Below are 27,953 nucleotides of genomic sequence, written 5' to 3' on the forward strand. Positions count from 1 at the left end.
CTTTGGAAAAGTTACAACCCTTTGGAAAGGTCACAACCTTTCATAAAAGTCACAACTTTTCATAAAAGTGGCAACTCTTCATAAAAGTCGTAACTTTTCATAAAAGTCACAACTTTTCATGAAAGGGGAAGACTAGTTTTGAAAATAAAATAAATTAAAAGGGAATCCTAGTTTGTGGTGGCGTCACGTAGGTGGGCCTAGGGTTCTCTTTTATTTATATATATATATATATATGTGTGTGTGTGTGTGTGTGTGTGTGATATATGATTGTTGGATGAATTAAAATTTATAATTAATGGTAAATTAATAATCTCTATGATAATATTTTTATCCGAATCCGATTTGAGACAATGGAAAAAAATCACTAATTTCGATAAGATAATAAGAAAATTATATTCAGAAGACCCCTTTATAAATGTATGATTTACAAATATATCTAAGACAATTTAGTAAAATATGAGTTTTGTTTTTTGTTAAAAATTAAATCTAGTTGAAGCTCATCTCTAACTATTCTTATTGCATCCAAAAGTTTCAACATTGTCTTTTCAAACTGCACCATAAAATTGTTGAGTTCTAGATGCGTTAAGTGTTCCTATTAGACATTTTTCGACAATAAGTAAATAAAATAAAGTGTGTGTAATACACTTGCTGTGATGTGACAAAATGACAACTTTAAGGAGCCGCAGATGACTTAAGCTAATTTTTTTTATGTGAATTCAATAAATACGACGCATAATTTAGTAAGATACAAATTTTGATGTATTCATTGTACTTTATATATAATAAAAATATTTTTATGTGAATTTAATAAATATTATACATAAATTAGTAAGATATCATGATTTTGATGTAATCAAAATTGTCCTTTATTGAATCTCAAAACACTCTTTAAATTAATAAATATTAATTTATCGATTAAATAATATCTCTACAAAATAATAATAGTTGGGAAAAAGGTCTGAAATATATCCGAACTTTGACTGAAATTGTTGTAACAATACCGAATTTTGGAAAGGACCTTTTACCCCAACAAGGTATATATGTGCCCACGTGGATATCATAAATATTGCATCATTATTATAAATAATATTGTGTCCACGTGGACACATATATACCTTTAAAATACACTATAAAATAGTGCAGGAGATAAAAGATCTTCTATAAAGTTTGATATCATAACAACACTTTCGATCAAAGTTGAAAGTATTTTTCAAACCCATTTCTCATAATACTTCATAGTTTCACCTTTATTAATTTAGTGAGATTTTGTTGCATGATTAAAGAGAGAGAGAACTAGTGTATTTGAGTAAAATTATGTGTGCTTTTTCAACTTTTTTGGAACAAGAATGCCCATATCATAATTCCATATCTACCAAACTAAATTTAAAAAAACCTGATTAATTGTGATCAATTTATATCAACGTCTCATCCTCCTTTACTTTGAACAAAATTGGAATATCATATATTACACACTTGTTCTTTTTTAATTCATTCTACAAATTGGTGAATTTGACAAACAATACAGCAGCAGTAAACCCAATTTAAGTTAAATTTTTCTTCCATATTTTCAATTTTCAATTGATTTTTGTTTGTATTTTAACTGTGAAGGCATTGTTTATAACTAAAACAACAGATTAATTGTCATATGGTACCAATCACACGCATAAAGTTCTTAGCATAATATACACCGGTATGATTCCGATCATTACTCCCAGCAGGAAGGGAGGAGCAGGGAGCAAGACACACTGCATTTTTTTCCATGTTACAAACAATATTTTGATGACAATGGCGTCAGGATCAGCTTAAGCACCCCTCGACTATACAACTGGTTGCCTGCTACAATTCACCAGCACGGGTACTAGGTAATCTGTCCACCAAAGCTTGCTCTCCTAAGTTGCAACCACCAACGGTGCATACAATCTGTGCAGGATATTTGAAGAGAAGATTTGTTTCAATATCATTTGTATACAACTAAACAAAGAGGTTGAGCTCAAGGATCAAGATCCTGCATTACTACACTTCAGATGAGAAGCTCGAGAATGATGCATGGTCTGAGAGATATTCAGCTTCATGCCATTCAGATTTCTGCAAGCCTTTGCCAACAATTTGGTGGAGACCGTCTGTAATAGCTCATCCCTAATGCCTTTAACCATATTGAAAGGCCTCTCGTTAACACCCTTTGAGATAGACCAAGATGTACCCAACAGCAATCCTCATCAATCTTGCAACTACTACAGTTCTAACGAGTCCACAGAGTGGAAACAAAGGAATTTCCCTACTTTGTCTTCTTGAATCTCCTTGATCTTTTTCCGAACAGTCCTACCATGTACAGGGTGCTCTACATTCCATTTCTAAGCTGACTGGTATCATGTATTGAGGTGGTCCTCAGACAGTTTTCAGAGGTGATTTATCCCTGCTTCAAAGGACACACTAACATGAGCTCCCAGCCTAAAGATCTCAAACAGAACGAAATTAAAGAGGGAAAAAAAAAGATGAGATTAGGGTACTAAAGATATGCTACCTTAAATACTTAACAGAAGTTGCCAATGATATCAGGCTATGCATCCAGATCATGACATCTGTACATCATAGGTTGAGCTGGAATAAGATGGGAAATTCATCCCTCAGACTGGAAGATGATAATGAGAATCCAAGATCCTGCAAATAAGTGATAACACACATACCATTTAGCAACAACTAACAATAAGCAACTCAGAATAACCAACTCTTGCCATCTCCATTTCCCAAAAAAATAATAGTAATAAACTAATAATAATAATAGGAGTGTCCCAGCCAAGCTGAGGAGCAAAAGGAGAGCATGCATGTTAACCTACCTACAACAAATAGAGGTGTACCTGAACACAAGAAGCAACAGCACATATGAAAAGACAGCAATTTATTAAACATATAACTCTTGAGATTCCATCGGAGATGACCAATAGCGCAGGAGGGACTCCACAGTAAGCCTTCTAGTTGCACTGAGCATTGAGATGAAAAATTTGCAACCATCAATCTTGTACTCCTCGAGTGGATTTCTATGCCCAAAACTCCTTACATTCACCTGTTCCGAGAACACAGAGGGTGAATTAATATACAACTCCCAATCAAGGAAAGCATAAATTTTTAACCGATGTGCAAATACCATACCGCTGAACTTAGTCGGTTCATGTTTATAAGATGATCCCTCCAGAAGCAGTCTAGTGTCTTCAGAAGTACTTCCCTCTAATCCACAGAACATAAGGAATCAATATAGAGAATAAGATTCTTTTTGAACTACTCATATGCACAAATTACACATCCAAACCCTCTATGCTAATCTAATCTTTATATGGAAGGCAGTTATTATGCAATCAAATAGAGATGAAATGAGATCATAACCCATTAGGAAGCAAAAGGATTTTTGGTCAGTGGCATGGTCTTATTTAATCCTTTTAATTCTTCTTTTTAATTTTTGATGGCGATGACTGAGAAATCCCCAAGGGCTAGTGGTAATGAACCCGCCTTCTACTCTTCTCCACTTGATGACCAAGCAAAGCTTGTGTAGGGTTCAAACTGGTGGTGCAAACCACATCTCACGCTTCGAACTCTTACTACTAGATCTGATAAGAGAGTGCAAAGGCCCTCAAAATGAAATGGTTGTGGAAGTATGCTAATGACAAACATCTGTTATGGGGAAGTAATTTACCCATATGGTGTGAATCTGTGGAGATCTGTATGGGCCTTGTGGGATGACTTCAAGAACAAAACCAAGGTAAAGGTTAAGAATGGGGAAAAGACAAGCTTCTGGGGAGATGACTGGCATGAGATGGTCGTTTTGAGGAATATCTATCCACAAATCCGCAACTTCATGCTAAATCAGCAAAGAACAATTGCAGAAATGTGGACACCTGATGGGTGGGAAATCAGTTTCCGAAGGCAAGTAAATGACTGAGAAATCACAAGCGTTGCAGAATTCTTTAACACTATTCGCCACTTTAAAGGAACACAACAAGGGGAAGATGAGCTTTGGTGGCAGGGCAGTGACAGAGGAACCTTCAAGGTTGGCAAAGCATACAGATGGTTGAATAATCACAACCAACAGAATGTCAACTGACCCTGGAAAATTATATGGAAGGTGATATACCCTACAACTACAAGGTAGCATGTCTTATTTGGCTCCTACTTAAGGAAGCTATCCTTGCACAAGAAAATCTGATGAAAGGGGGATAGCTTTATGTCCCAGATGTGTTTTTCGTGGAGAACAAGCAGAAACTGTTAGACATTTGTTCCGTCACTGCAAGATCACAGGTCCACTTTGAAGGCTATTCATAAACCTTAAAAGGTTTCTCCTGGTCTATGCCAGGCAAGGTGACAGAAGCCCTTCAAAGCTAGGAAGAAGCTGGGGTTCAGGCAAGAAGCAGAAGTAAGTGGAGAATCATACCAGCCAGCATATGGTGGACAATTTGGAAGGAGAGAAATGTTAGGTGTTTTGAGAACATACAGAATAGCACAAGAATAGATCAAATTGAATTGTATCTTGATTCTATATTTTTGGTGTAATCAGATTTTTGGTCTAATGATCCTGTATCTATTTTTGATGTGTTAGATGCATTTTAGACAAGGATCATAGGATCTGGATTTACTATTAAATATGGCCCTAGTACAGCCCATGTACTGATCTGTTCCTATCAATATATTCAAAGTTACCAGTTTCAAAAAAAAAAGTACATATATTTGGATAATGACGCATCTGGACAGGAAACTTGATATGATAGCATACCAATGAATTTAGGTATGGGGAATGAGCATAATGTTACCTCTATTTCCTTTACATATACAGCATCATATCCAGATTCTTGTATGACATCTAAATAGCTGGCAATGAGGAAATCTCCCAGGTACTTTCGGAGGAAATTAACCATCTCTCTATACTTCCCATACCTAGCACAGAAAATCAGACATATGTAATCAGTAGATTGCAATAAAGAAGTTCAAATCAATGAAGTCGGTGATGTAGATTGGTCATACTTGGTTGAATCATCAGAGCATATAACTAGCCAGCGTCTGAAAGAAGAGGTCTTTCCACGTATACCTCTAAAAGAATTTGGAGTTGGAGGCAAACTTGGAAGGGAAAAGTTGTCAATAGATATGGATTGAAACTTCTGAAGTTGTACAAGTGAATTAAACAATGCTTCCTCGTCAATCCCAGCAAATGAATCTACACATAATTTCCTGGTCAAACTTTATGATGCATACTGGCAAAATTCATAAATAGTTATTCCAGAATCCACTCTTACCATTCAATATCTCGCCTGCAACATCTTTGAACTCCTCTAATATTTTGTCCAAGCACCAATTACTTGGGTGCTGTGACATTTGGCAAAATAAAATCAAGGAGAAAAATAGAAGATAAGGACAATGCAATCAATGCATCACAAAAAAAACTTGTCATACTTCAGAGAGCGGGTTTTAGCTACCTTTTGCGGATTAACATTCTTAAGGATAACATCATCCACCACTGCTTGCATGTATCTACATAGAATTGTAATGGTGGTGAGAAAATCTTGCTCCTCAAAAGTATATTGACTCCGCCGAGGAAAACTTAATCCAAAACATGTGCAATAAAGAAATGAATTATCACCATCAACAATGATCTCTCATTAAAAGCCAAGTACACTGATCACAGTGATCTAACAGAGGGAAATAGACTAGAATATCTAATGTTTTCAATTGTTTCACCATGTACAGATCCCAGAAAACACTGATCATGAATATAAGACTAACCCCACAGAACCCTGAGAGTGAATAAATACAAACTTCCAGAAACTCTAAACCTGATTCTACAGGGGATTTTCGACCTCCAGATGCACTTGTCGTCTGGTCTATAGGTGTGAAACCATAGTGAACGAAGATTTCAAAAGGGGTCGAGGTAGATCTAAAATCACATGGAAGTCGTCTCAAAAGACCAACAATCTCTTGGTTTCAATGTGACGTAGTGAAAGATAGGAATTTGGATACAACAGAAGAAAAAAAATTAAATGAGAACACAAATTATTTGGGAATTTATCTTAGTCATGTTAATATATCTCCTTTAGGTCCCTATGCTTTTTTTTGAGAAGCCGTTAGGTCCCTATGCTTTCTGGGAGTCTTTTAGCCTTCGGAGAGATTCTTATGCCAGTAGGAAATATAGAGAACCTCTAGTACTTCTGTTTTTTTTAATCTTGTAAAATGTTGGCCTATGATGAATTTAAATATAGAACATGGTTAATGAAGTTTCATATAACCGACCCAACTTGCCAACTTGTTTGGAACTGAAGCATAGTAGTAGTTGTTGTTTCAAACTAATGTAAGTAGATGCATCGATTTTCACATAAATAATGTTTCAAGATACCTCAAAATAGCATTGCGCATTCGGATATTATACTGCAGGCACCAAGTTAAACATGGCATTAAGGGTAAAAAATGATTAAGAGAACTTGATCATTATGTTCTATGCGTGGCTTTTCACTTCATAAAAGAATTATAACTAAATTAATCTTGGATAACCAACTCTGAAAGCACAACGGATTAAATCATAGAGCAATATCACAGAGTATCATAAGATGACACGATAGTTGGCTGTTTGCTCAAACTCCATGCAAATTTTGCCTCAACTCTTCAATTTTTCCCTGAGATAGAAATTTTAGCAACATTCTGTGCTGAAAGAATTGGGTCCATGAATCTAATATCCCATACCAAACAATAGGATCATCAAATCACCAAGCCCCGCAATAGATATGGCTAAGGAAGTTGGGCTTCAAATATATATAAAAGAAAAAGAGGTTGCTAAGTAGCCCTATTCCATTCCATACCTTCATTAAGGGGTATAGGTCATTGTGCACTGCAAGTCTCTTATCAGCATCCAAACAGGTCATATTTTATTTTACTCCAAAATCTAGCATAAAGTATTGATGCTTGATTTCCCGGAAATACTATCTAACTTATAAGACGAGGGATCTTTACAACATCAGCTACACTTATGCTGGTTGTCTTAACAAAAAAGGTCTCCTCATGTTCATCATGTTATTTGCTTATCAGCATTTTGCAGAAGTATACTCCCTATGTCACAGTTTGTTGACTTGGTCAAAGTTATTTTAAATTTTGTAAGTTCTTGTAACAAAATGACTAAGTAATAAAATACATTACGAGTATTATTCCCTCCCTTCTAATTTGATAGACCTAGGATCCAAGAAGAAAATCAAAGCAAGAGTTCCAAATTCTCAACAATGAGAATTCATGTGACACCATATGATGACTTCCATAGTTTAGGCAGATAAAATAGATAAGAAAATTGTAGTGTAGAGTGGAAAAGTAATCCTGTGTAAGATGAAAATGTGTTGAGTAATTTCTTTGGGAAAGAGGATACCATTATTGAGCGGAAAAAAAGAGAACACAAAAACTCTTTTGGATGAAGGGAACATTATCCAGAGTCTTATTATTTTCCAAATATAGCATACTGTGTGGAGTAAAAGAATCATGACAATTGAAAAAGAAATTGACAAATAATGGGATGGTATTCTAAATATGAAAACTCATATACTCTTCATGTGTGCAGATAGATGTGTTAGAATCCAGAGACGCTGGTTCCAGCATTCAAATGAAAAGAATCAAGAGGCTCACTTGAAAATTTGCTCTGAACAACTTTCAAAATCTCCAGTTAAAATTAATTGCCGAAGATTGTAAACATGCTTTCTTTGAACCTGAAAGAGAAAAAGTAAAGCATATAATATACCGAGAATATGGTCCTGCAGAATAATCTATATAAAAATAAATCAGTAGATTAAATTGTAAAATGCACAATTTATGAGTCAGAAATAGGGGAGAATATCCTAATTGAAAAACAAAGACATCAAAACAACAGAAATTGTATCAGCACATGAAGTAGATACCTCAAGAACTTCATCGAATTCAACTAGATTCTTTCGTATGCCAAAAAAGTATTTCTCAGCATTGATTTGTAAACCCAAAAGCTGGCAGTTAGTAAAGTTTAAACATCATTGTTAGAAGCATGTCATAGAAAGAAAAAAGAAAGATAAAATCATTGAAAAGCAGAAATAACACTGAAACCAAACACAGAAAAGCCAGAGTTAGCCATAAAAAACATAAGAAAACCCACAGTATATTAAATTACAGATATAGAAACAGAGTGAACAGAAATTATTTCACACCTGATTAACTATTCCATGACCTTCTATTGGGAGATCTTCATTATTTGTAATCCTGGATATAAGCTTCACTGCCCACTCGGTGTCAAAGTTAAATTTTTGAAACATCTCATCTTGCAAGCTGTAATAAGATGAAGTAGCTAGAATCAGGAATGGCATCTTTAGGATAGCGGGTCAGTCACAGAATGCACTCTGCTTTTCATGAAAAACAGAAATACACTATATAAATTTATACAAGAATCTTGATATTTCACCTAAACCAAGAATATTTTCAGCAAACTGGAGGCGAGTAGAGGCAAATAGTACAATTTAGAGATATAATAACAGCAAAAAAACCTAATGCACATACACCTTGTGCAATATGCAGAACTTAACCTGAACTAGGAAAAGTATATGTGTAAAGGAGCTTTGCCTTTTTTAACTAAATTAATAAAGAATAGAGAACTATGCTGTATTGTTTGTTCTTTTATATGCATAAGTGCTTATAACTTGCATAGTTGAACCACCACCAACTGTTTATTTCAGAAACATATATACATGCAGCAGCAGATGGCCAGGCCCATTATTTTTAAGTCATGGCTGCTTAACTAATTTTAGTCGTACAGTTTCTAATATTCACATAAGAAAAGGAGTAATATTTTCTTTCATCCACTTCTTTGACTCGTGCACCCACCCATTGCTATTTCTGCAGTTTGGGTGCTTCACAACTCTATTTGCAATATTTTACTAGTACCAGTATAAATTGTGGGTCAAACAGAATGGGTGCTTAAGAACCCCCCACCACTTTGTGTGTAAGTCCGTCATTGGCTCATTGCAGACATGTGCATGTGTGTGTGTGTATAATTGTCTTCTTAAAAATAGAACAAAGATACAGGTAAGTACTATTTACTTCATCATTAAAGTATTGAAGAGGAACTATTAAAGTTAAATGGGGCATCTTACCTCACCATAAATCGTGTTGATCCAGGATCACCCTGCCTGCCTGCTCTACCACGAAGCTACATGCACAACTTATAGATCAACATACATAGTTAACAACTTAACATGTAAAAGAAATACAAAAAAGTTACATCATAAAAATGAATTTGAAGAACGAGCCATCATGAATTGCCTCACCCAATTACTGACATTACACTAGTTCTACAGGTATGATCGAAAAAGGCAGAATTAAGTTCCCTGGCAGTCTACAGTAAAACATAGCTATTATGAAAGTTCAAGCTTGTAACAGAAGTCAACATGATAGAAGTCTAACAAAAAGAAGAGGGATGAAACAACCCTTCCCCACCCCAAAACCCCAAGAGAAAAACAGAACAAAATAAAATAAGAAAGCTTTCCCAACTTCAAAAGCTAAATGAATTGCAATAGTCCTTGCCAGACAAGATACAAATTGTTTGATAGTGCATCCATGCACATTAAGACAACTTTAAACAAGGAAGCAACAGTACAAAATTCTGACGTGCATATCATAGTATAGTGGTATAACATAATTATCAATTTACGCCAAACAAAAGATTATACAACAACAACATACCCAGCGAAATCCCACAAGTGAGGTATGAGGAGGGTAGAATGTACGCAGGCTTTACCACTACAGAGACTGTTTCCGAAAGACTCTCGGCTTAAGTACAACAATTTCTAGTATAAAGAAGAAGAGGACAATGGAGAGAATATAGCAATTACCAAGGAACAGTGAAAAAGTAGCCAAAACAACAATAAAATCATGTGATAGTTGAAATACCATAAACAACATACTAGGATAGATTATTATTTAAAAAAAAACACTCATAAACAATTAGCCACCCAAAGCAAAACCTTTCTACACTACACTACCTAATACCCTTCTACCCTAATATGTGTCCTTCACACCCTCCTATCTAGGGTCATGTCCTCGAAACAAAAGATTATACACTTGAAACAAAATATATTTCCACCTTGTAATAATGTCTTATCCTTCTATTTTCAACAGTTAGTGTCTTCATAATACATTTGTATCAGGTATAAAGTTTTTTCCATATCCGTCTTGTAAAGACTACAAAATCAACACTATGGTAAGCATCTATTTGTTGACCTAAACTCCTAGTCAAAAATAAAAAAATAAAAAAATCTGGCAGTCATCTAGTGTCTGTATTTTGCCTGTTGCATTTATGAAGAAAAACCATGTCTGAACGGAGATGTGCAAGCTCATGACTTGGTTTACATGAACAAGCATTTCAAGAGGCCAAAGGTTTACATTACTTTATATTTATACTTTCTTGATAAAAGTGTTAAGCTAGTTTTTCCTCCTTGAAAGTCCTACCAAACTAAAACTCACCTGGTTATCGATTCTCCTAGACTCATGCAGAGAAGTGCCAATGACATGAAGCCCCCCGAGCCTTTTCACTTCTAACCCTTCATTCAAACAGTGGGACACACACTCTTCAAGAACTGATACATAAGTTAGAGCAATGGATGGACCAAGAGGGTAAAATTCTGACTGCTCATCAGCCTGCTTCTGTAGCTCTTTTATCTCCACAGACTGACTCAGCTCAATGGATTCAGATATCATAGACTTCGCCTTTTGATATGACCATTTCTTGCTCTCATTTTTGCTAATGTGCTTGGCTAGATAATCAATATACGAAACAAAAACAACAAAGAGAAAGTTATCAGATGAAAAAGTCAGTACATCAATACTAAGATGCTAAACTATAATTCATCAGAAGCTATTAGTTAAACTGATTTAGACTTTTAAGATGCTAGTTGATTAAAATTACTAACCCATCAGAGCCGCCTTGGCAAGCAAAGCTAATGATGACGGTCCAACTTTTATCTTTGACAGAACCTACATAAAAAAATACTATCAGCGGAGGAGGGGACTAAGACTTGCTTATTTATCTTATGAGGAAGGAAACGTCAAAAGAACCTTTTGAGAATTCGGTTCTCCATGAACATCAACTTCGGGAATATCTTGTGTCAAGAATGGAAGTATACTTTCCTCCAAAATTTCTTTCGCAAGCATCTTTGTCATGGAAAAGGTATGAATGTCATTCCAAGTGCTAGGGCCTAAATATGGCTTAGTACAATGTCAAACAACATAGACGTTAACTTGCCTTTGGATTTCCTCCCAGGATTATGTCAGTGCCCCTTCCTGCCATGTTAGTAGATATGGTGATTGCATATTTTCTCCCTGCTTGTGCAACAGTGTCAGCTTCCCTAGCAGCATACTGCAAGAATCGAGATAATATCAATCAAAAGCCAGCAAAATAGTATCACATATAAAGATGTGCAAGTAGGAGATACCAAACCAAACTGAAATTATGAGTTAAGAGTAGAGCTCAAGAGTTCTGTAAAACCTTGGGACGGGCATTGAGGACATTGTGTGGAATTTTTCTTTCCTTCAGCAAGTCAGACAAGTATTCAGAATTTTCAACACTGCATTAGAATTAGTATTAGTCAAAACATACATATTGCAACATTAATTGCCAGCAAATGTGATGAACAAAAATCATATTCAAGTATTAGATGACTAACAGAGACCAAACAAATACAAATTTCTAGCAGTCCAACAACATTCCTGTTCAGAGAAACTTTATAGGCTACTAGAGAGAGACCCGCACAGAATAAGAGCAACAAATACTCTTATCAAATAGCCGTATAATGAAGTCAAATTTAAAGCAGATAGATTCCCTGTAGTGGAAAGAGTGATCTCACATGTGTCAAAAACAACTAACAGAGTGAAGTTAATAACCCCATTATTGCTTAATAGCATAACTTGTCCAGTACCTGGTATGGAAACACGCAGACCTAAGAAAGTATGCTTCTTTGTAGAAAAATCTAACAGAAGAATTTTCACTAATATAAACCTATATGTCGCCCTCCTGAAGAAAAAATATCATAAAATAGAGAAGGACAAAAACAGGAGGATAAACGGAAACAGAGAAATTGAATGTCAGTTTCAACAGTTGCTATCTGCGTCCTTCTTTGTCAGGTTTTCCCTCTCTTTTTTTTTTTTTTTTGCCACTCAACTACATGTTATATCCTCTCTATAGGATTTTTCTTTTGCTGATAGTCTAATTATTCTAACTGGCTAATTTCCCTCTGTTGTGCTTGTGCACAGGAACAAGACAAACTAATCACTTTCTCAAGTAGCTTGTAGAAGGAACTTCTCAATTGATCCCAGTTTTCACATTGACATTTGACTGTCAATACATCTAATAACAATGAAAAGGGAATGTGGAAAAAGAGACGAGTAAGGTAGGTAAAAAAGATAGAGGCTTGGTCACCTAGGCTAGACAGGCTCATATATGAGTATGTACATCATCCATCATATAGGGAAAATATTACGATGAGAGTGTGTTTACCAAATTATGATAACAGAGATATATGACCTGCAGACCTTAAAGTGCTTCACAGAGTAGCTCCACAAAAATATATATATGTACGTAGAGATATATGTGTGTTTATCTATCTGCTTGCATATATTCATGAGCAGTGCTGTAATCAATGATTGTAGCATATGCGAGAGTCAATACTAAAAACAGTTTCTTAATTTTAAAGCAGTAAATCAAACCAAAAACATTTGTCACAGAAGTACCTTGTTGTCCCCACTAAAACTGGACGACCCAATTGAAACATAAACTCAACTTCTTCACGAACATACTCCCATTTTCCTCGTGCAGTCTGAAGGCATAACAATAGAAAGCAACCAAATTGAAATCAGAGACTTGGTCCTTTTCCCAAAACCTCACTAAACTTACTTGAGTATGATAAACATCTTACTGCAAAAGCTTGAATTGGTAAATCTTTACGAATGTTAGGCAAATTTGTCGGCACCTCAATTACTGGCACCTGAAACATCTTCAAGAATTCTTTTTCCTGCAGTGCACAGTATATAGATGATAAGTATCATAAACAATGAAATTCATTACTAAAGCATAAACTATATTTGAGACTTTAGAAGTGACCCAACCTCAGTTTTTGCAGTCCCAGTCATCCCTGAGAGCCTTGGATAAAGCTTAAATAGAGATTGATATGTAATTTGTGCCACGACAACAGAATCAGCCTACAAAATGAATAGATCGTGCACTTTTAATAAGGAATGAATTAGCAGATACTAATGAAACCATTTTCAGAAAGGAGCAGTCAGCAGTGGGAGATACTGTACCTGGATTTTAACGCCTTCTTTAGCCTCCACGGCCTGATGGATTCCGTCGGACCATCGCCTTTTCTCTTCCACTCTTCCAGTCAACTGTAAATTAATACCAAGAAAGGAAATCAACATCTGTCATCCAACAAATATGACCAGAGCTCTTCAGATAACCATTCTCAAGGATTAGAATTTAATAGACGATTAGAGTAGCTTTCAAGATCTAAAATCACATGGACGGAAGTTGTATTGAAAGACCTGCAATCTGCTGGAATCCATGCAAACCTACCAAAAAGTAGGAGATAATGGAAGAAAAGCATCTATATAGGCAATACCAATTAGTTGGGATTAAGTTTTAGGCATGTTTGCTCATTGTCATCAGGTCCAATGTTTGCTAGGAATCTTTTATATAATATTAGACTGATTTCAGCCTAAATAAAATGACACGGTCCTTGAGGATCATATAACCGACCCCAACTTACTTGGGATTGAGACGTAGTTACAGTTCTAGTTGTTGTACCAGAGTAGCTTTCAATCAGAATAGGAGCCATTCTGAAAGCTAAATTTAGAAATCTAAACTACAATTTTTTTAATAATTCAAAGTTGTTTTTGTTTCTGAATTCAGCTCAACTTAGGGAAAATGCGTTCCCACTTTTGGTAATTCACTATTTTAGGCCCTCCAAGTTTACTTTAACTTTAATTCTGGTTTCTGAAATTAGATATAATCTAAGGGCCCGTATGGTTGTCTTGTCGGGAAAATTAGTCGTGGTATATAATTTAGCATTGTTTGGTTGATTGGTGGAGGGAATTGATCATTGTACAAAATTCAACTCTTTTTCTACATTATTTGGTAGCTATTTTGGTTATCCTCGTAATTAATATTTGCATAAGTTATGTGGAAATCTATGTAATATTTTAGGCAGAGTAGAATCTGGAATTAAAATACGGGTATTAGCAATATATGGATTAAACAAACGGAAATGACAAGAGAATTTGTGGATCACCAACCTGTCCACACAACCCTATGGATCCGGAGTATGGAGATCCATCAGAAATTTATGGATCAAATTCTTTAACAAATGCAAAATCAAGGTAGGGAATGGTGGAAGGATTTGTTCTGGGAAGACAAATGGGTGGATCAGGTGACTTTGAGAAATAGGTTCCCTATTTTGTTCAACACGAGCCTTCAAAAAGAGGCGACAATCAAAGAAATGAGAGATAATCAAGGGTGGGATCTAAGGTTTAGAAGACATCTAAATGATTGGGAGGTCAATAGAATAGTTGAGCTACTCAACATTCTAGGGCAGTGCAAAGATCTAAACACAAATGGGGACAATCTATTTTGGAATCCAGATAAGCAAGGCATATTTTCAGTTGGCTCGGTTTATAGAAGCTCACAAAGACCTGGTACTCATATAGGTGGATGGCCTTGGAAGATGATTTGGAAAGTCAAGATACCATTCAAGATAGCATGTTTCACTTGGCTGTTAGCCAATCAGGCTGCACTCACTCAACACAACCTAATGAAAAGAGGTATGCAAATCTGTTCCAGGTGTTTGTTTTGTGAATGTGAGGTCGAGACAATAAATCATCTCTTTTTACATTGTAGAGAGACTGCGAAGTTGTGGCAGATTTTCATCAACTTAAGGGGCATCAGTTGGACTATGCCAAGGAACATCAAAGAAGCTTTAGCTTGCTAGAACAGAGATGGGAATCAGACAGGACACAGGGAGAGATAAAACATTGTCCCTGCCTGCATTTGGTGGTCTATATGGATGGAGAGGAATCAGAGATGTTTTAAAAGCAAGAGCTGCTCTATGCAGAATTTGAAGCTGAATTGCCTGGTTCTTTTCTTTTTTTGGTGTAAACATGAATATCCTCAAGATGCAGAGGATATTCCTAGTATTTTAGAGTTCTTATGACCTCCATAGGAGTTCTGTTCGTTTTGCAACTTTTGGATGTAAGTATTACTAGAATACTCCTTATGTATTCTTTTGTTTATAATACAAGTTACCTTTATAAAAAAAAATACCCTCATGATGTTCAGAACTAAGAGCATGTTTGGATTAGCTTATTGGAAGTGTTTTTAAGCAAAAATATTTTTTTTAAGCACGTTTGGAGTGTTTGGGTAAATTTAAGAAGTGTTTATAAGCACTTGATTTTTAGCTAAGACGATAAAAATAAGCCAAAAGTCAAAACTTGGAATTTCTAACTCAAAGCCAAAAATCAAATCAAAAATCAAAAGCCAATCCAAACAGGCTCTAAGTTCTTTAATTAAACAAACCAAATATTCAACACCAAACAATCACTGCATTGCAATCCTTACATTACTAATCCCTGTATAACTTGTATTTGAACTAGATGACCCCTAAGGCTAAATACCTAGATAGTCCCTCAAAGTTGGCACGACTTGTCATATGGACTCCTTTTTTATTTTATAAAGTAAATAATTTTAGTGAAGCTGGGGAATAACCTTTTACAAGTAGTATACCAAAAAGTAGAGAAAATAGAACAAAATATGGTTCTCTACAAAAGTTACATCTTGTTCCTCTCTCTCCATACCACCCACATAAGAGCCAATAGGACTACATCCCATGCATTGGGTCTTTGTTTTTTTCTTTTGAAAGCCCGGCTATGTAATGACTTCTAACTGTCCTTGGCATAACCCACTATATTGTGAACCAATTTAAAACCTCCCACCATAGCCGCGTAGCTACCTGACAATGTGATAAGAGGTGATCCACATCTTCTCCCAAACATACACACATAACAATAGCTGATGTATGTAATCTGCAACCTTAACTTTGCCACTGACCATTTAGATACTTCTTCTTGGCAGATATGGCTCCTAAACACCTCATGCTGACATGGCAAATACTGTGTTTATTACTTACATTTGAGTGTGTGAATGACTTATATTTTTCTTTTCTCTTCTTTTTCCTTTTCAACCACAACCTCTGCCTGACTTCCCTCAGAAGAAGAAGCCGGAAAAGATGAAAAAGAAGCCGGCGGTGGGTGAGGATATTTTCAACCACCTCATCCCCTTCAACCACCATAACTTCACATATTCATTTGTATATTTAATTTTCATATATGACAATCAGTTGCTCTGGGTTGTGGTAGAATTTTGGTGTAAAAGTTGGATGCAGAGCTTCTCACCACATTACTCGAGCAGCAAATGTACTAAACCTTTTCCCCTTTCACATATGCATAGAAATTTGGAGTTTATGCTTTTGCTCTGCAAGGTTGTGACTCCAATTCTCCGAAGTTCCCTAGTAGAGACCACTGATCAGACTGATAAAAGTTTCCTCCTCTACTTACCCTGCTCACTGTCAATGTGGTAACTTGATTTATGCATAAAATAGTTTCGCAAAGTTTAGAATTATTAACTACTGGTCGAATGACAATCTTTACAAAAATACGCAGATTATGACTTTATCTTAATACTGACCATACCATTATCATTTCATGGTTGAAAAACTACTAACAGTTCCACCCAAAGGGTTAAACTGAATAGAATAAGGAAAGGCAAGTGATGAACAAAATGACAATAAAATCATCAGTGACAATAAAAGAGACCAAGAACACATTCACATCTTATGGGGGAGACTTGTTCTGCAAGTACCTCATTAATTATAAGAGCCATCCCATTTCTAACAATGTATTGGACATCACGCTTGTAAAACTCCTTGGCTTTTAAAGCATTAAATACGAATCTGCAGTGTTTGGTTTAATAGTTAAAACAAAAGTACCTTATACAATCTAACTAAAGAAAAAAACGGAAAACAAAGGAAGCAAACAGAACAACATGTTAACATTTACCTAGCCCATGGATCATTCTCATCCCACAAGTCACTTGTTTCTAGGGCCATCTCAGCGAGTGCAATTCCCTCCTCAGTTAACTCCACAGAATTATCCTTAAGCTCTATGCTATAATGCTAATATTACAAATAACATCATTATCCTGTAATGTTGCCACAGAGCTTAAGTTTTAAAGGGATAACTCAACAACTTGGAACTCACAAGACCCTTAATAAGCAACTCAGCTACTCTAGCAGCAACAGGGTAACGAGCAGCGTCCTTATTAGCCTGAAACAGAATGCAAAAAGCAATTTTAAAATTAAATAAATAAAAGACAAACAGATATTTAAAAAATAAAAAAAACATAAACAAGGATGAAAATTATGATATCCAGCTAACAAAACTCATGCAATCAATAGTTTCTGGTAAGATAAAGAAAAAACTAATATCTTTTGGATAATTCTATCAACAGTACTTTGACAAGATAAGAAAACAATGAGACATACCTCACCACTTATCAACAACGGATTTCTTCCTTCATCAATGAGGACTGAATCAACTTCATCAACTATAGCAAAATGAAAGGGCTTTGGCCTGTTTGTACAAGGTAAATATGAACCATCACACAAATTAACAAGAGAGAAAAAAATGTAATCAATGTTTACCATCTCATCACAAGTTGCTCATGGCTAGTGGCAAGATTATCTCGAAGATAGTCAAAACCAAGTTCCTGGCCATTGAAAACAAGAAAAGGGAAGAGGTGGGGAAAGGGAGGCAGGAGACATGTAGTCGTTAGGCTGTCAGAAAGCTTCACATGTCAAGCAACTAAGAGAAATGAAGAATTATAAACCAGAAAAGGTACATGACATAACATGTATGCAAGTGAACAACATGAAACTCACTACAACTTACTGAATTATTCGTATAGGTTATATCACAACTGTAATTAGATCTCCTCTCCTTGCTCTTCATCCCTCTCTGTGCATAGAAAGAGTTACTATGGTTGATTGATAACAGTTGGTCTCTAAAAAGGAAAAGATCAAGTCCTTGAATTACGTGCAATTCTTGGAAAAAACTAGTTGTAAAATAAAATTTGAGAAAAAATATTTACTAGATCAATAAACTTAATATTGAAATTACAGACAGTTGATTATAGAAAATTACTTGGATAAGGCCAACAGAAAGACCTAGAAAACGGTGAACACGTCCCATCCACTCAGCATCACGTTGAGCTAAGTAATCATTCACTGTTACCACTGTCAAAGGAGATGCCAAAAAAAAAATTAGTAAACACCAAGTATTATCTACATTTACAACCATGCTAATATTTGCCAGTTCTGATTAATTATGTATATTTGAGGTAAAACCCCGCCTAGACGACTCATTCCTGAATGGCTAATATTGAAGATAACTCAACAAGCATCCACAAACACCTTTTATAGTTGGTAATCCTGAAGCTATAGCAGACAAAAGTGCTTTCTAAGGAAGTAGAAATAGGTGGAGAAATTTTTACATGTATATGTGTGTGTATGTAGATGGATAGATTGATTGATTCGTAGATATACATACACATAAACACACTCAACACAGCATACCATGAACACCCTCTCCGGTTAAGGCATTAAGATATGCCGCTAACGTGGACACCAAGGTTTTCCCTTCACCAGTCTTCATCTCTGCAATAGCCCCATCATGGAGCACTGCTCCTCCAATAATCTACGATTACCAATTAAAGCGGAATGATCAATTTGCACTAGTAAGAACGTCACATGTAATAATATTGAATTATTCACGAAGTGGTTTATTCTTATATCTATTTAATGATACCAAACATCCATGTATGATATGTATAAGCATTACCACTCTCTGATAAGAATATGGACCTGTGTTCTTTTAACGGAAATTAGTAAGAGAACTGAAATACGTAATAACTGTGGAGTCAGACAAATAAATATCCTTCAGAAGATGCTATGTTATAGTTATACAATCAACATGGTCAAGAATTACACAGGAGATACCTGAACATCAAAATGGCGCATTCCCAGCTTCCTTTTTGCAGCTTCACGAACTACCGCAAATGCCTCTGGAAATAGAAATGGCAATGAACATGATCAAAAACAAGAACTTTAATTCCTTTTGACTAAAAGATTCAGTATTTATAAGCCAAAAGATTAAAGCATATTGTCTGACCAGCTTGAATATGAGCTAGTGTCTCTCCTTCTCTCAAACGGCGACGGAACTCCAGAGTTTTTGCTCTCAACTATGACAACAAATACCCAACAAGATAAAATAGTTTTAGAAAAGGGGGAAAAAGAAGAAAAACTAACACAAGATTAACAAAAATGTCACTACAAACCAACCTGCTCGTCAGAAAGATTCTGAATTTGGGGCTCCATGGAATTCACAGAATTCACCAGCCTATAATAATCTTTTACAACCCAGTTGTTCAAGCTACTAAACCCACCCCAGGATTTTCTCACTTCATTCGCTGTTTCCTTTTAAAACAAACAAAAAATTGGGGAAAATGAAGCTAACAGAATTTGAATTGAATGAAACGTGAAAAAAATTGGTTCTTGCGAGAAAAGCAAATTACTAAAGTATTGTACCATAAGAGAAGCAGAAACTGGTGAGAGAGTGCCCCGGCGGCGAGTCTTGGAAGGAGAAGGAAAAACAAGCAAAGGGTATGTAGCAGACTTGTTGAAGAAGAGAGGAGTGAGTAGAGGAGGGTGGTTATTGCGGCGTTGCTGCCGATATTGCGGCGGCACCAGTGCGGTGTTCGAGGCAGCGGTAGCCATTGTTGCACTGTTGTTGAACTTTTTGCAGCTAATGTTTTCTCTTTTAAAATTGGACAAAGGTAAAGTTTTAAAATTATTTTTGTTGTTTTATCAATAAATTTTTATTTATTTTAGATTTGATCCTGAATTTGACTTCAACCACTGGCTAAATTCTATATATAATAAGCCACAATGCAACTATCATTATAACTATTTTGTTACCTTTCAACCAAAAGCTAACAAGATTTTTAGTTACATATTTATTATATGTCATATTACCCCCACAAAACATTCAAAATCACAATAAATACACATTTTTTACACAATATTTCCACTTTGGACAAAAATATCTTTCGAATGTGCAATTTTTTAAAAACAAAAAGTCGGACCCATTATTGATGTATTAAAGGATGCTTTGGTAATTTCCTATGATGAATTCGTTTTGTTTGTTTCTTTTAAATTTATTTTACTATACTAAATAATTCTATAAAATATTATGAATCACGATAATTAATTACTTAAATATTTAAAAGATAATAAAATATATAAAAGATCTTATTGACTCTTCAAATTTTACCGGTGACACATAAATTGGGACAAATGAAATAATATTATATTATTTGAAAATTTCTTAGATAGTGCTATAAATTACAGTAATGAACAGCTAGAAATATTTCAAAGACAAAAAAAATTGATTGAATCTCAAAATTTTTTTAGTACTACATAAATTGAGAAAGAAGAAATGCCCTCTATTATTTGAAAATGGTGTAAAAGTATTACAAATCATACAATAAGAATTAACAATTTTAAATTTTAAAAGACTTTAATGCTTTATACTTATTCTATTTCCACATTGGACAAAAATATCCTCCCAATATGCATATTTTTATAAACAAAAAGTGGACCCATTATTGATGTATTCAAGAATGCTTTGGTAATTTTCCTATGATGAATTCGTTTTGTTTGTTGTTTAATTTTTTTTTAAATAATTGTATAAAATATTATAAATCACAATAATTATTTATTTAAATATTCAAAAGATATAAAAATATGTAAAAGATTTGATTAACTCTTCAAATTTTATCGGTGACACATAAATTGGACAAATGAAATAATATATATTATTTCAAAATTACTTAGAAAGTACAATAATTTATAATAATTAACAATAGATTATTTTAAAGACAAAAAAAATTGATTGAATCTCCAAATTTTATTAGTACCACATAAATTGAGAAAGAAGAAATAACCTTTATTATTTCAAAATTGCGTAAAAGATATTACAAATCATACAACAATAATTACCAATTTAGAATGTTAAAAGACATAAAATTGTTTTTACCATAGTTAACAATAATTAAAAATTTAAACTATTTTAAATTAATATTAAAGTTTGATTAACTCTTTAATTTTGTCTTCGTCACAAAAATTGAAACAAAAAATGATACATATTGGGCCCGTGCTTGCACGGGCTCCGATGTCTAATATATTAGAAACCATAAATTGGTAATTATTTTTCATTTTCCTCAAACTATAGAGTATAAAATGTATAATGCACGAAGGACGACTGAATTTTGAAAGATGTTATTGAGAAATATCTTCTTGATTGTCATCAAAGAAGTTACGTCCAAAGCTTTCTCTTTCCTTTTAAAATAAAAGTGGTGAAGTTCACCGTAGAGTTCCAAATCTATAATATCAAACACAAGAGGTTCTTGATGAAAACAAAGAAAAAAAATGGATGTTTTTGGCTGAATACTTCAATATCCCAAAGCTTGACATATTTCATTTGGTGCACATTTAAGTTATTTTTTACCTTAACCATAAGTGTGTGCTAAATTTGATAGTCTTGCCTTTCTAGCCTAAAAGAGAAAGAATTTACTCCCTTTCAATTTTTGAAAAATTAACCTCTAAGTGGAATACTTAACTATTGTTAATTACCATATAATTAGATTCCTGATATTTTATTTTATTTTAAAATATTACATGGACAAAAAAATGACTACAATAATTAAAAGGTTTTAAAAAAATATATCAAAGTTTAGGAATTTCATATTCTTTCAGCTTTACAAAAGCTCTAGATGTTAGATGACAGTTGAATTTCAACATGAATATCATTCATTCAGAGACAAGTTGAAAAGATCACCTATACATATTTATCTGTTGAAAACTATATATTTCATGTTATGCTGTATACTCTTTTCATATACATTTCTCTTCAGTCTTTTTTTTTTAATGACAGTATTTTTCTTGATATTGTAACTTTCTCAGGAGCCTACAGGGGTCCGATTCCTTCTTTTTACTTCCTTAGTGACTCGAACCCTTTGGTTTAAGGTGGAGGGTGTTTCCCATTACGCTCCCTGAACTTGGTACAATACTACAATTAGTTCCTTGCAGTTGCTGAGACGAGATGCTTCTCGAAAGAAATAATTGATAAAACTATCAAAAAGTGCCTTCAAGGATTCATCTAACTGCAGAACAATACACCTGAAAACATTTGATAAGCTACATCAGGACTTCATGCTTGTCAAAGAAGCATCCAACTGTGTTAACAAATAGCTTGTCGAATAAAGAGCTTTAGTGTGAGAATACCTTGATAACTCCATCAGCTTGTCCAACAAAGAGCTTTCCTTGCCAGTGGAGTAGAGCTGTTACTACAGAATCACATGTAATAGATCCAAGTGGAACGGCATCTATCTGATCACCATTTCCGGAGAGTTCCTATAAAGCAGCAACTTTAAGCTAGTATAACTTCAAGCACCATGAATTACGGTATAAAGTTCGAATTAAATCATCAACCAACTCCAATCTCAGAGCATTTGGATGATACATGAACAGCACAAAAGCTGATATTTTCATATATATGGTGTGCACATACCTTTACTTTTATAGTCTTGTCCCAGCCACCTGTAAAAATCCACTTCTCCTTCTTGCAAGCAGAAAAGATGGCACCCTCATGTTCTTGAGCAGATTTCACCAGAATATCGTCAAACCAAATCTAATGGAATCAATTAAAGCATGAGGGTATCTAATAAAAAAAAAAAATTTGAGAAGGAGGGTATCTAATAAAATTAAACACATGATCTTTTTTTTAATTCACAATTACTACTAGCTTGAACAATATACTTACTAAGCACCCATAGATTGAGGTTGATGTTCAACATCCTAACCTAATCAAACAAACTTTTTATCTGCTTTGGATTCAAAACAGTACCTTTGTCAAACCATTCTCATAAGCTGCAACAAGTACATTCTCATCAACAGCAAGACAAAAAACTGAGCAAACACTCCCTGGGGCTTCTTCCCCCAAAACTGCCAATGGACTATGATCACTAAGGCACCATAACCGTACAGTTCCATCCCAACTACCACTGTAAAGAACCTCATCACATATTGCTAATGAAGATACAACTGATTTATGGCCATTCATAGTGCAGGATAGACTGTAATCCTGGAGAGTGAGGAAGGAAGCAGTATTTCAATTTCTGCCTTGAATAAACTAAATCACAATTAGAAAGCAACAGGAAATTGCCTGCAAAGACCATGCTTTTATTGACTTGTCACCGCTGCCAGTATATAGATATTGGCTTCCAGAGAAAGCAAGGGCATGTATACCACTATAGCGCCAGTCCTGTTGCTCCTGTAGTTTCTTCAGTGGTTCTGAACTTAATGGAGTGCTAGCTCGCCAAATGCAAATTACTCCACCATTATCGCCACTAATACACAGTGGTTCTCCATAATCTACAAAAGCTACAGCCATAACTCTTTGCTCATGACCTTTGAATGAATGTACATGAGAATAGTCCTGTAATAGTTGTATAACTCAAGGACGCTGATGAAGAGATAGCAAAAGGGAAAAAGTTTTATCTAGTAAAAATACATGCTATATCAATGATTTATCTGTAATCTAATGAAAACCGTGCTGTAATAAAATTTAATTTCAAATAAAAGAAAAGGATAAAACATGATAGATCTTTTCTTTGATAACCCAGAAACCCCAAAGGCTAGGGAACTCTGCGGATACGGGTCCACCCTTCTACCCTTCTCCATTTAAATACCAGGTTTTTGTTTACAACAGTGTTTGAACACAAGACGTGCACCTTAACCACACATCATGTAATGTGCCCTTACATTAGACCAAAACCCTGGGGGCATTATAAATCGTAATTTAAGTTCCACCTAAATACTATAGTATCAATATTTTGAGCCAAAAATTGCATGAACTATCTACAGGTCCATATTTGGAAAAAGAATACTGGAGAAAACTACAAAGTATGAAATAAGAGCAAATTCAAGCAGGCAAACTGATGCTACATTTTGAAGAATGGAGATTGAGACCTAAAGAGATAAATAATATATCGTTTCTTAATATTCATATGATGTCCCAAGTTTCTACAGTTCATCTTAATTCCTGAATTTCTGGAATAGAGTGAAATATTTTAATGTTTAAAATGGAACTGCTGATCTAGAATCATAAGCAGCTTGAAAGTAAAACATACCCTTATCCAAGTTAACGGCGTTGTAGAATCAAGATAGTTTCTCATTCTCTTCCGAATTAGATCCCACAATCATAATTATGCATTAATAGATACCAGAATTTTAATATTCTGAGACATTTTAAATGACACCCTGCCACAGAGACCACTTAATGAAACCTTGGGGTAATAGCTCCTATTTCCAATAATGTAAATTTCCAGAAAATCTGTAGCTTAAGCTGTTATAAATAATAGGAAGATTCAAGGATTAGCACTCATATGTCAACTAGTCTAACACAGTTCCTCCAAAATAGCTCCTAAACTGTTCTTATTCATTTGTCTTAATCTAAGTATGTCATTTTTGCAAGACCTTTTGTTATCTCTTCATTTCCAATTCCTAAGGCTATAGGCTAATTCCACAAAGAGGATTCAACAATGACATAGTCCAAATCCTATGCCAAATGATGGACTGATTCATACAAATACTAGCTTTAACAAGTTACCTGCAAAGACCATACATTGACCATTTTGTCAAATGACGAGCTGAACAGAAAGCCACCTGAAAGGAACAGAAGAGCAAAAGCCAACATCAATAGTTATAAGAGCATTGAAATTGACCATGTTTTCTCTAAGCTTTATGCAAGAAAATGCACATAAAATAAGCATTAAAAACGTCAAGTCGTTAATAATTGCAACAATGCAAAGAAAAACATCTAAGACTATGTAACTCAAGAAAGACTGTAATACTGAGATATCAAAGAGAAAACAGTCAGTGCTTGTACCTCCAATTGCTAAACCTGTGATACAATTACGATGCCCTTTTAGATCAATGCATTTCACTTGACCACAGGAGAGGCCCTCAACAACATCCTTATCAGCCCCAAAATTTTCAACCCCATCAGCCTCCTCTGTGTTTGCATTTTCTACCACAGAAGTATCATCAAGGCACCTCGGCGATTCTTTAGTAATCTTATTGATTGACTGACAAAAGTCTCCAAGAATTAAGCAATTACACATGTTTTCCATTCTTATTGCCTGCTCTAAGTCTTTCACATCATCCAGTTCAGATTTGATCACAAGAACCTTTAAAGTTTTCCAAAGTTCAGATATAAGTGGCCGACTTTCAGGACTGTATTCCAAGCATTTGAGGAGAATCTCCTTCATATTAGAAAACTCTGACCCCAATCTGCATTCAATTAGAGTTATAATCTTTTGCCTCCACTCCACGTACCATCTAACAAAGTCAAGACATTTTTCATCTCTTACTACAGTAACCAGATAACTCAAATAATTCTGCATCTCTTCAGCGAATGATTTACCAACTAGAAGTGAAATAATTGCACAAGCTAATGACCAAATATCAGAACCATATCCAACATGATGCCTTGAGCTGCCTAAATCTATCACAATGCCACCCAGTTTCGACAACTCAAAGAATACCTCTGGACTAACAAAAACACAATCTTCCACCATGTAATTTTTTAATCTCACCACCAAATCATCACTAGAAGTTCCACTCTTGCCAACAACAACGTCTGTGAGTATCTTGCGAACTCTCCTTCCTGTTGCCAAAACTTCACTAATATCAACATAAACACGGCCAAACTTGTCAAAACCAAAGCAAGAAAGCCCCAAACAACCCAGAACCAATCCTCTTAAATGCAAATCACTCACCATTTGACATATATCCAAACAAACTATCACAAACTCAGCTGCATTACTGATCTTTTCCTCAGCATTTTTCTCAAGAACTGCATTCCTTAACACACCCATCTTCCCTAACAAACTCCCACTAAACGCCTCAGAAACCATGTAGACACAATGATTATCCATATTGTACCAAAACCCATAAACTTTACACATTACATGAAGAGCTAAACTTGCTTTGATAATTGACTCCAACTCAGTCCTCTCCCCTTCACTCAATCCATACAATACACTCATAAGTTTCACTTCATAACTATATTCAAACTTATACGAACACGAACCCTTAGCAAAATATCCAATTTCAAGAAGACTAACCTTTTCACCCTCTTTCAAAGCACACCCCATAGAAGAAACGCTGGTGGAAACCTTCAAAACCTTCCCATAACACACAGAACCGTTTGATTCGATGATTATAGTGTCCTCCGGTAGGACCCATGTTTTCCAATTTGAGTAAAACTCATGAGACCATAAAGGGGGTTTGATAAAAATAGGATCTTTATCATATTTTTTAGTTGAAAGATGAGAACCCTTTGAATTGTTGTTGTTTTGTGGAAGAGTGGAGAAGCGTAATAGATCAATGTTTTTGGGGAGAGAAGAAATGGGGTTGGGAAGTTTAACAAGTTGAGTGCAAGCTGGACAGCGGATTGTACCAGGAAAGGGGTTTTGTAGCTGTGCCAAGCAGTCTTCACAGGCGGAGTGGCCGCAGGGGAGGACTCGTGGGATAGTTGAAACGTCACCGTATTGTTGGAGACAAACTGGACATTCCGGTAGCTCCAGCTCCAGAGTTGACTCTGCCGCCATTTTAGGGGACAACAAAATGATCAAAACGATGAAGCACCCAAACCCAAAGATTCAAAAGGCACAAAAAAGAGTTGCAGACGTCTTCTTTTCAAATTAACTAGTTTTTCGACAGGTGTTTGCACTGTGATTACCAATACAGAAAATATATGTTATAGTAAATATTATTTACTTATTTAAGCAAAGATGTAAATAATAAGGTTTGCACAAAATAATATTGCAGATTATTTTGTGAATATTCAATGTGGATCGTCATATATATCTCTTATTCACGCGAACCTATAAAGATGATGAATGGAAAAATTTATTAGTTAAATGAAATAATGTATATATTTATTTTAATTTGATGAGATTCAATCTTGTAATTAGTCGTATCTCACTAATATTACCTTATAGATGATATTTGTTGTGCATTTTTCTTGTCATCTAACCAGATGTGCTTTGCACGTGTATTTCACATTAAACTGTTTAAATGTCATATGAACATGTTAAGAGAACAACTACATTTTATTTTTGGAAAAAAGGACAAATATATCCCGAACTATCGTAAATGGTATTCAGATACCATCTGTCATTATTTTGGGACATTGGTGCCTCTGCCGTCTAAAAACTACAACATATATGCCCTTCACTCTAACGAAAGACTAAATAGGGACATGTGGCGCAATTTCATCCGTCGATAAATGTTGGATTGGTGGATAAGATTATGGCACATGTATGCATGTTAGTATAAATGGTATATATGCTCTAGTTTTTGGACGGCACGGGAACAAATGTCCCAAAAGTATGACGGAGGGTATTTACATATCATTTACGATATTTCGGGGATATATTTGTCCCTTTTCCCTTTATTTTTTAGAATTATTTTTTGTACACATTAATTTTTATTTTATAAGTTATAACATAATAGATGATGTTCTTGTTGTTGGCTATCATATTTGACTTCTCGATTGACTGTGTACATAAATCAAAAATAGTTATCTGACTGTCATATATATAATCACTTATTTATCTTACACCTAACAAAGATATAGTTCATATATTTGTAAACGATTTTCAATTTATTCAACCAAGCATGATTCGTCCAAGGAAA

At 34.9% G+C, this 27,953-nt stretch overlaps 2 protein-coding genes across 5 annotated transcripts in view; both read right to left on the minus strand.

Annotated features, from left to right (window-relative positions):
- LOC125835641 (uncharacterized) overlaps nucleotides 1-16,762 on the minus strand; it is a 43,565-nt gene extending 26,803 nt beyond the window's left edge. Inside the window, exon 1 of the mRNA XM_049514752.1 lies at nucleotides 16,758-16,762. Coding sequence (XP_049370709.1) covers nucleotides 16,758-16,762 — 5 coding nt within the window. The remainder of the gene's footprint in view (nucleotides 1-16,757) is intronic.
- Nucleotides 1,869-26,889, minus strand: LOC125835629 (protein translocase subunit SECA2, chloroplastic). 4 transcript variants are annotated; one of them, XM_049514736.1, is made up of 36 exons: nucleotides 25,138-26,889; nucleotides 24,859-24,914; nucleotides 23,413-23,685; nucleotides 23,095-23,331; nucleotides 22,759-22,878; nucleotides 22,473-22,601; nucleotides 19,470-19,604; nucleotides 19,300-19,369; nucleotides 19,128-19,192; nucleotides 18,705-18,825; nucleotides 18,274-18,365; nucleotides 18,022-18,087; nucleotides 17,775-17,839; nucleotides 17,616-17,703; nucleotides 17,332-17,397; nucleotides 17,131-17,246; nucleotides 16,934-17,024; nucleotides 13,327-13,410; nucleotides 13,132-13,224; nucleotides 12,942-13,037; nucleotides 12,757-12,842; nucleotides 11,516-11,594; nucleotides 11,273-11,386; nucleotides 11,086-11,181; nucleotides 10,941-11,004; nucleotides 10,495-10,784; nucleotides 9,126-9,181; nucleotides 8,187-8,304; nucleotides 7,908-7,988; nucleotides 7,639-7,718; nucleotides 5,457-5,511; nucleotides 5,277-5,346; nucleotides 5,008-5,197; nucleotides 4,797-4,920; nucleotides 3,148-3,222; nucleotides 2,769-3,061 (listed from the first exon to the last, which is right to left on the minus strand). In XM_049514736.1, exons 1-36 carry the CDS (start codon nucleotides 26,861-26,863, stop codon nucleotides 2,900-2,902), a joined length of 5,529 nt encoding a protein of 1,842 aa, XP_049370693.1. In that variant the 5' UTR covers nucleotides 26,864-26,889; the 3' UTR covers nucleotides 2,769-2,899. The 4 variants fall into 4 exon arrangements, 2 of the variants coding, with proteins under 2 accessions (XP_049370693.1, XP_049370692.1); XR_007443420.1 differs by lacking the exons at nucleotides 22,473-22,601; nucleotides 22,759-22,878; nucleotides 23,095-23,331; ... (1 more) ...; nucleotides 24,859-24,914; nucleotides 25,138-26,889 and adding exons at nucleotides 1,869-2,413; nucleotides 2,522-2,658; nucleotides 19,716-19,922 and having other exon boundaries at nucleotides 2,856-3,061; XR_007443421.1 differs by lacking the exons at nucleotides 22,473-22,601; nucleotides 22,759-22,878; nucleotides 23,095-23,331; ... (1 more) ...; nucleotides 24,859-24,914; nucleotides 25,138-26,889 and adding exons at nucleotides 2,390-2,413; nucleotides 2,522-2,658; nucleotides 19,716-19,922 and having other exon boundaries at nucleotides 2,835-3,061.
- Between the last annotated feature and the right edge of the window lie 1,064 nt (nucleotides 26,890-27,953).

The sequence above is a fragment of the Solanum verrucosum genome, unplaced genomic scaffold (genome assembly GCF_900185275.1).
Source record: "Solanum verrucosum unplaced genomic scaffold, falcon-dt-bn FXZP01000128.1, whole genome shotgun sequence".
NCBI lineage: Eukaryota > Viridiplantae > Streptophyta > Magnoliopsida > Solanales > Solanaceae > Solanum > Solanum verrucosum.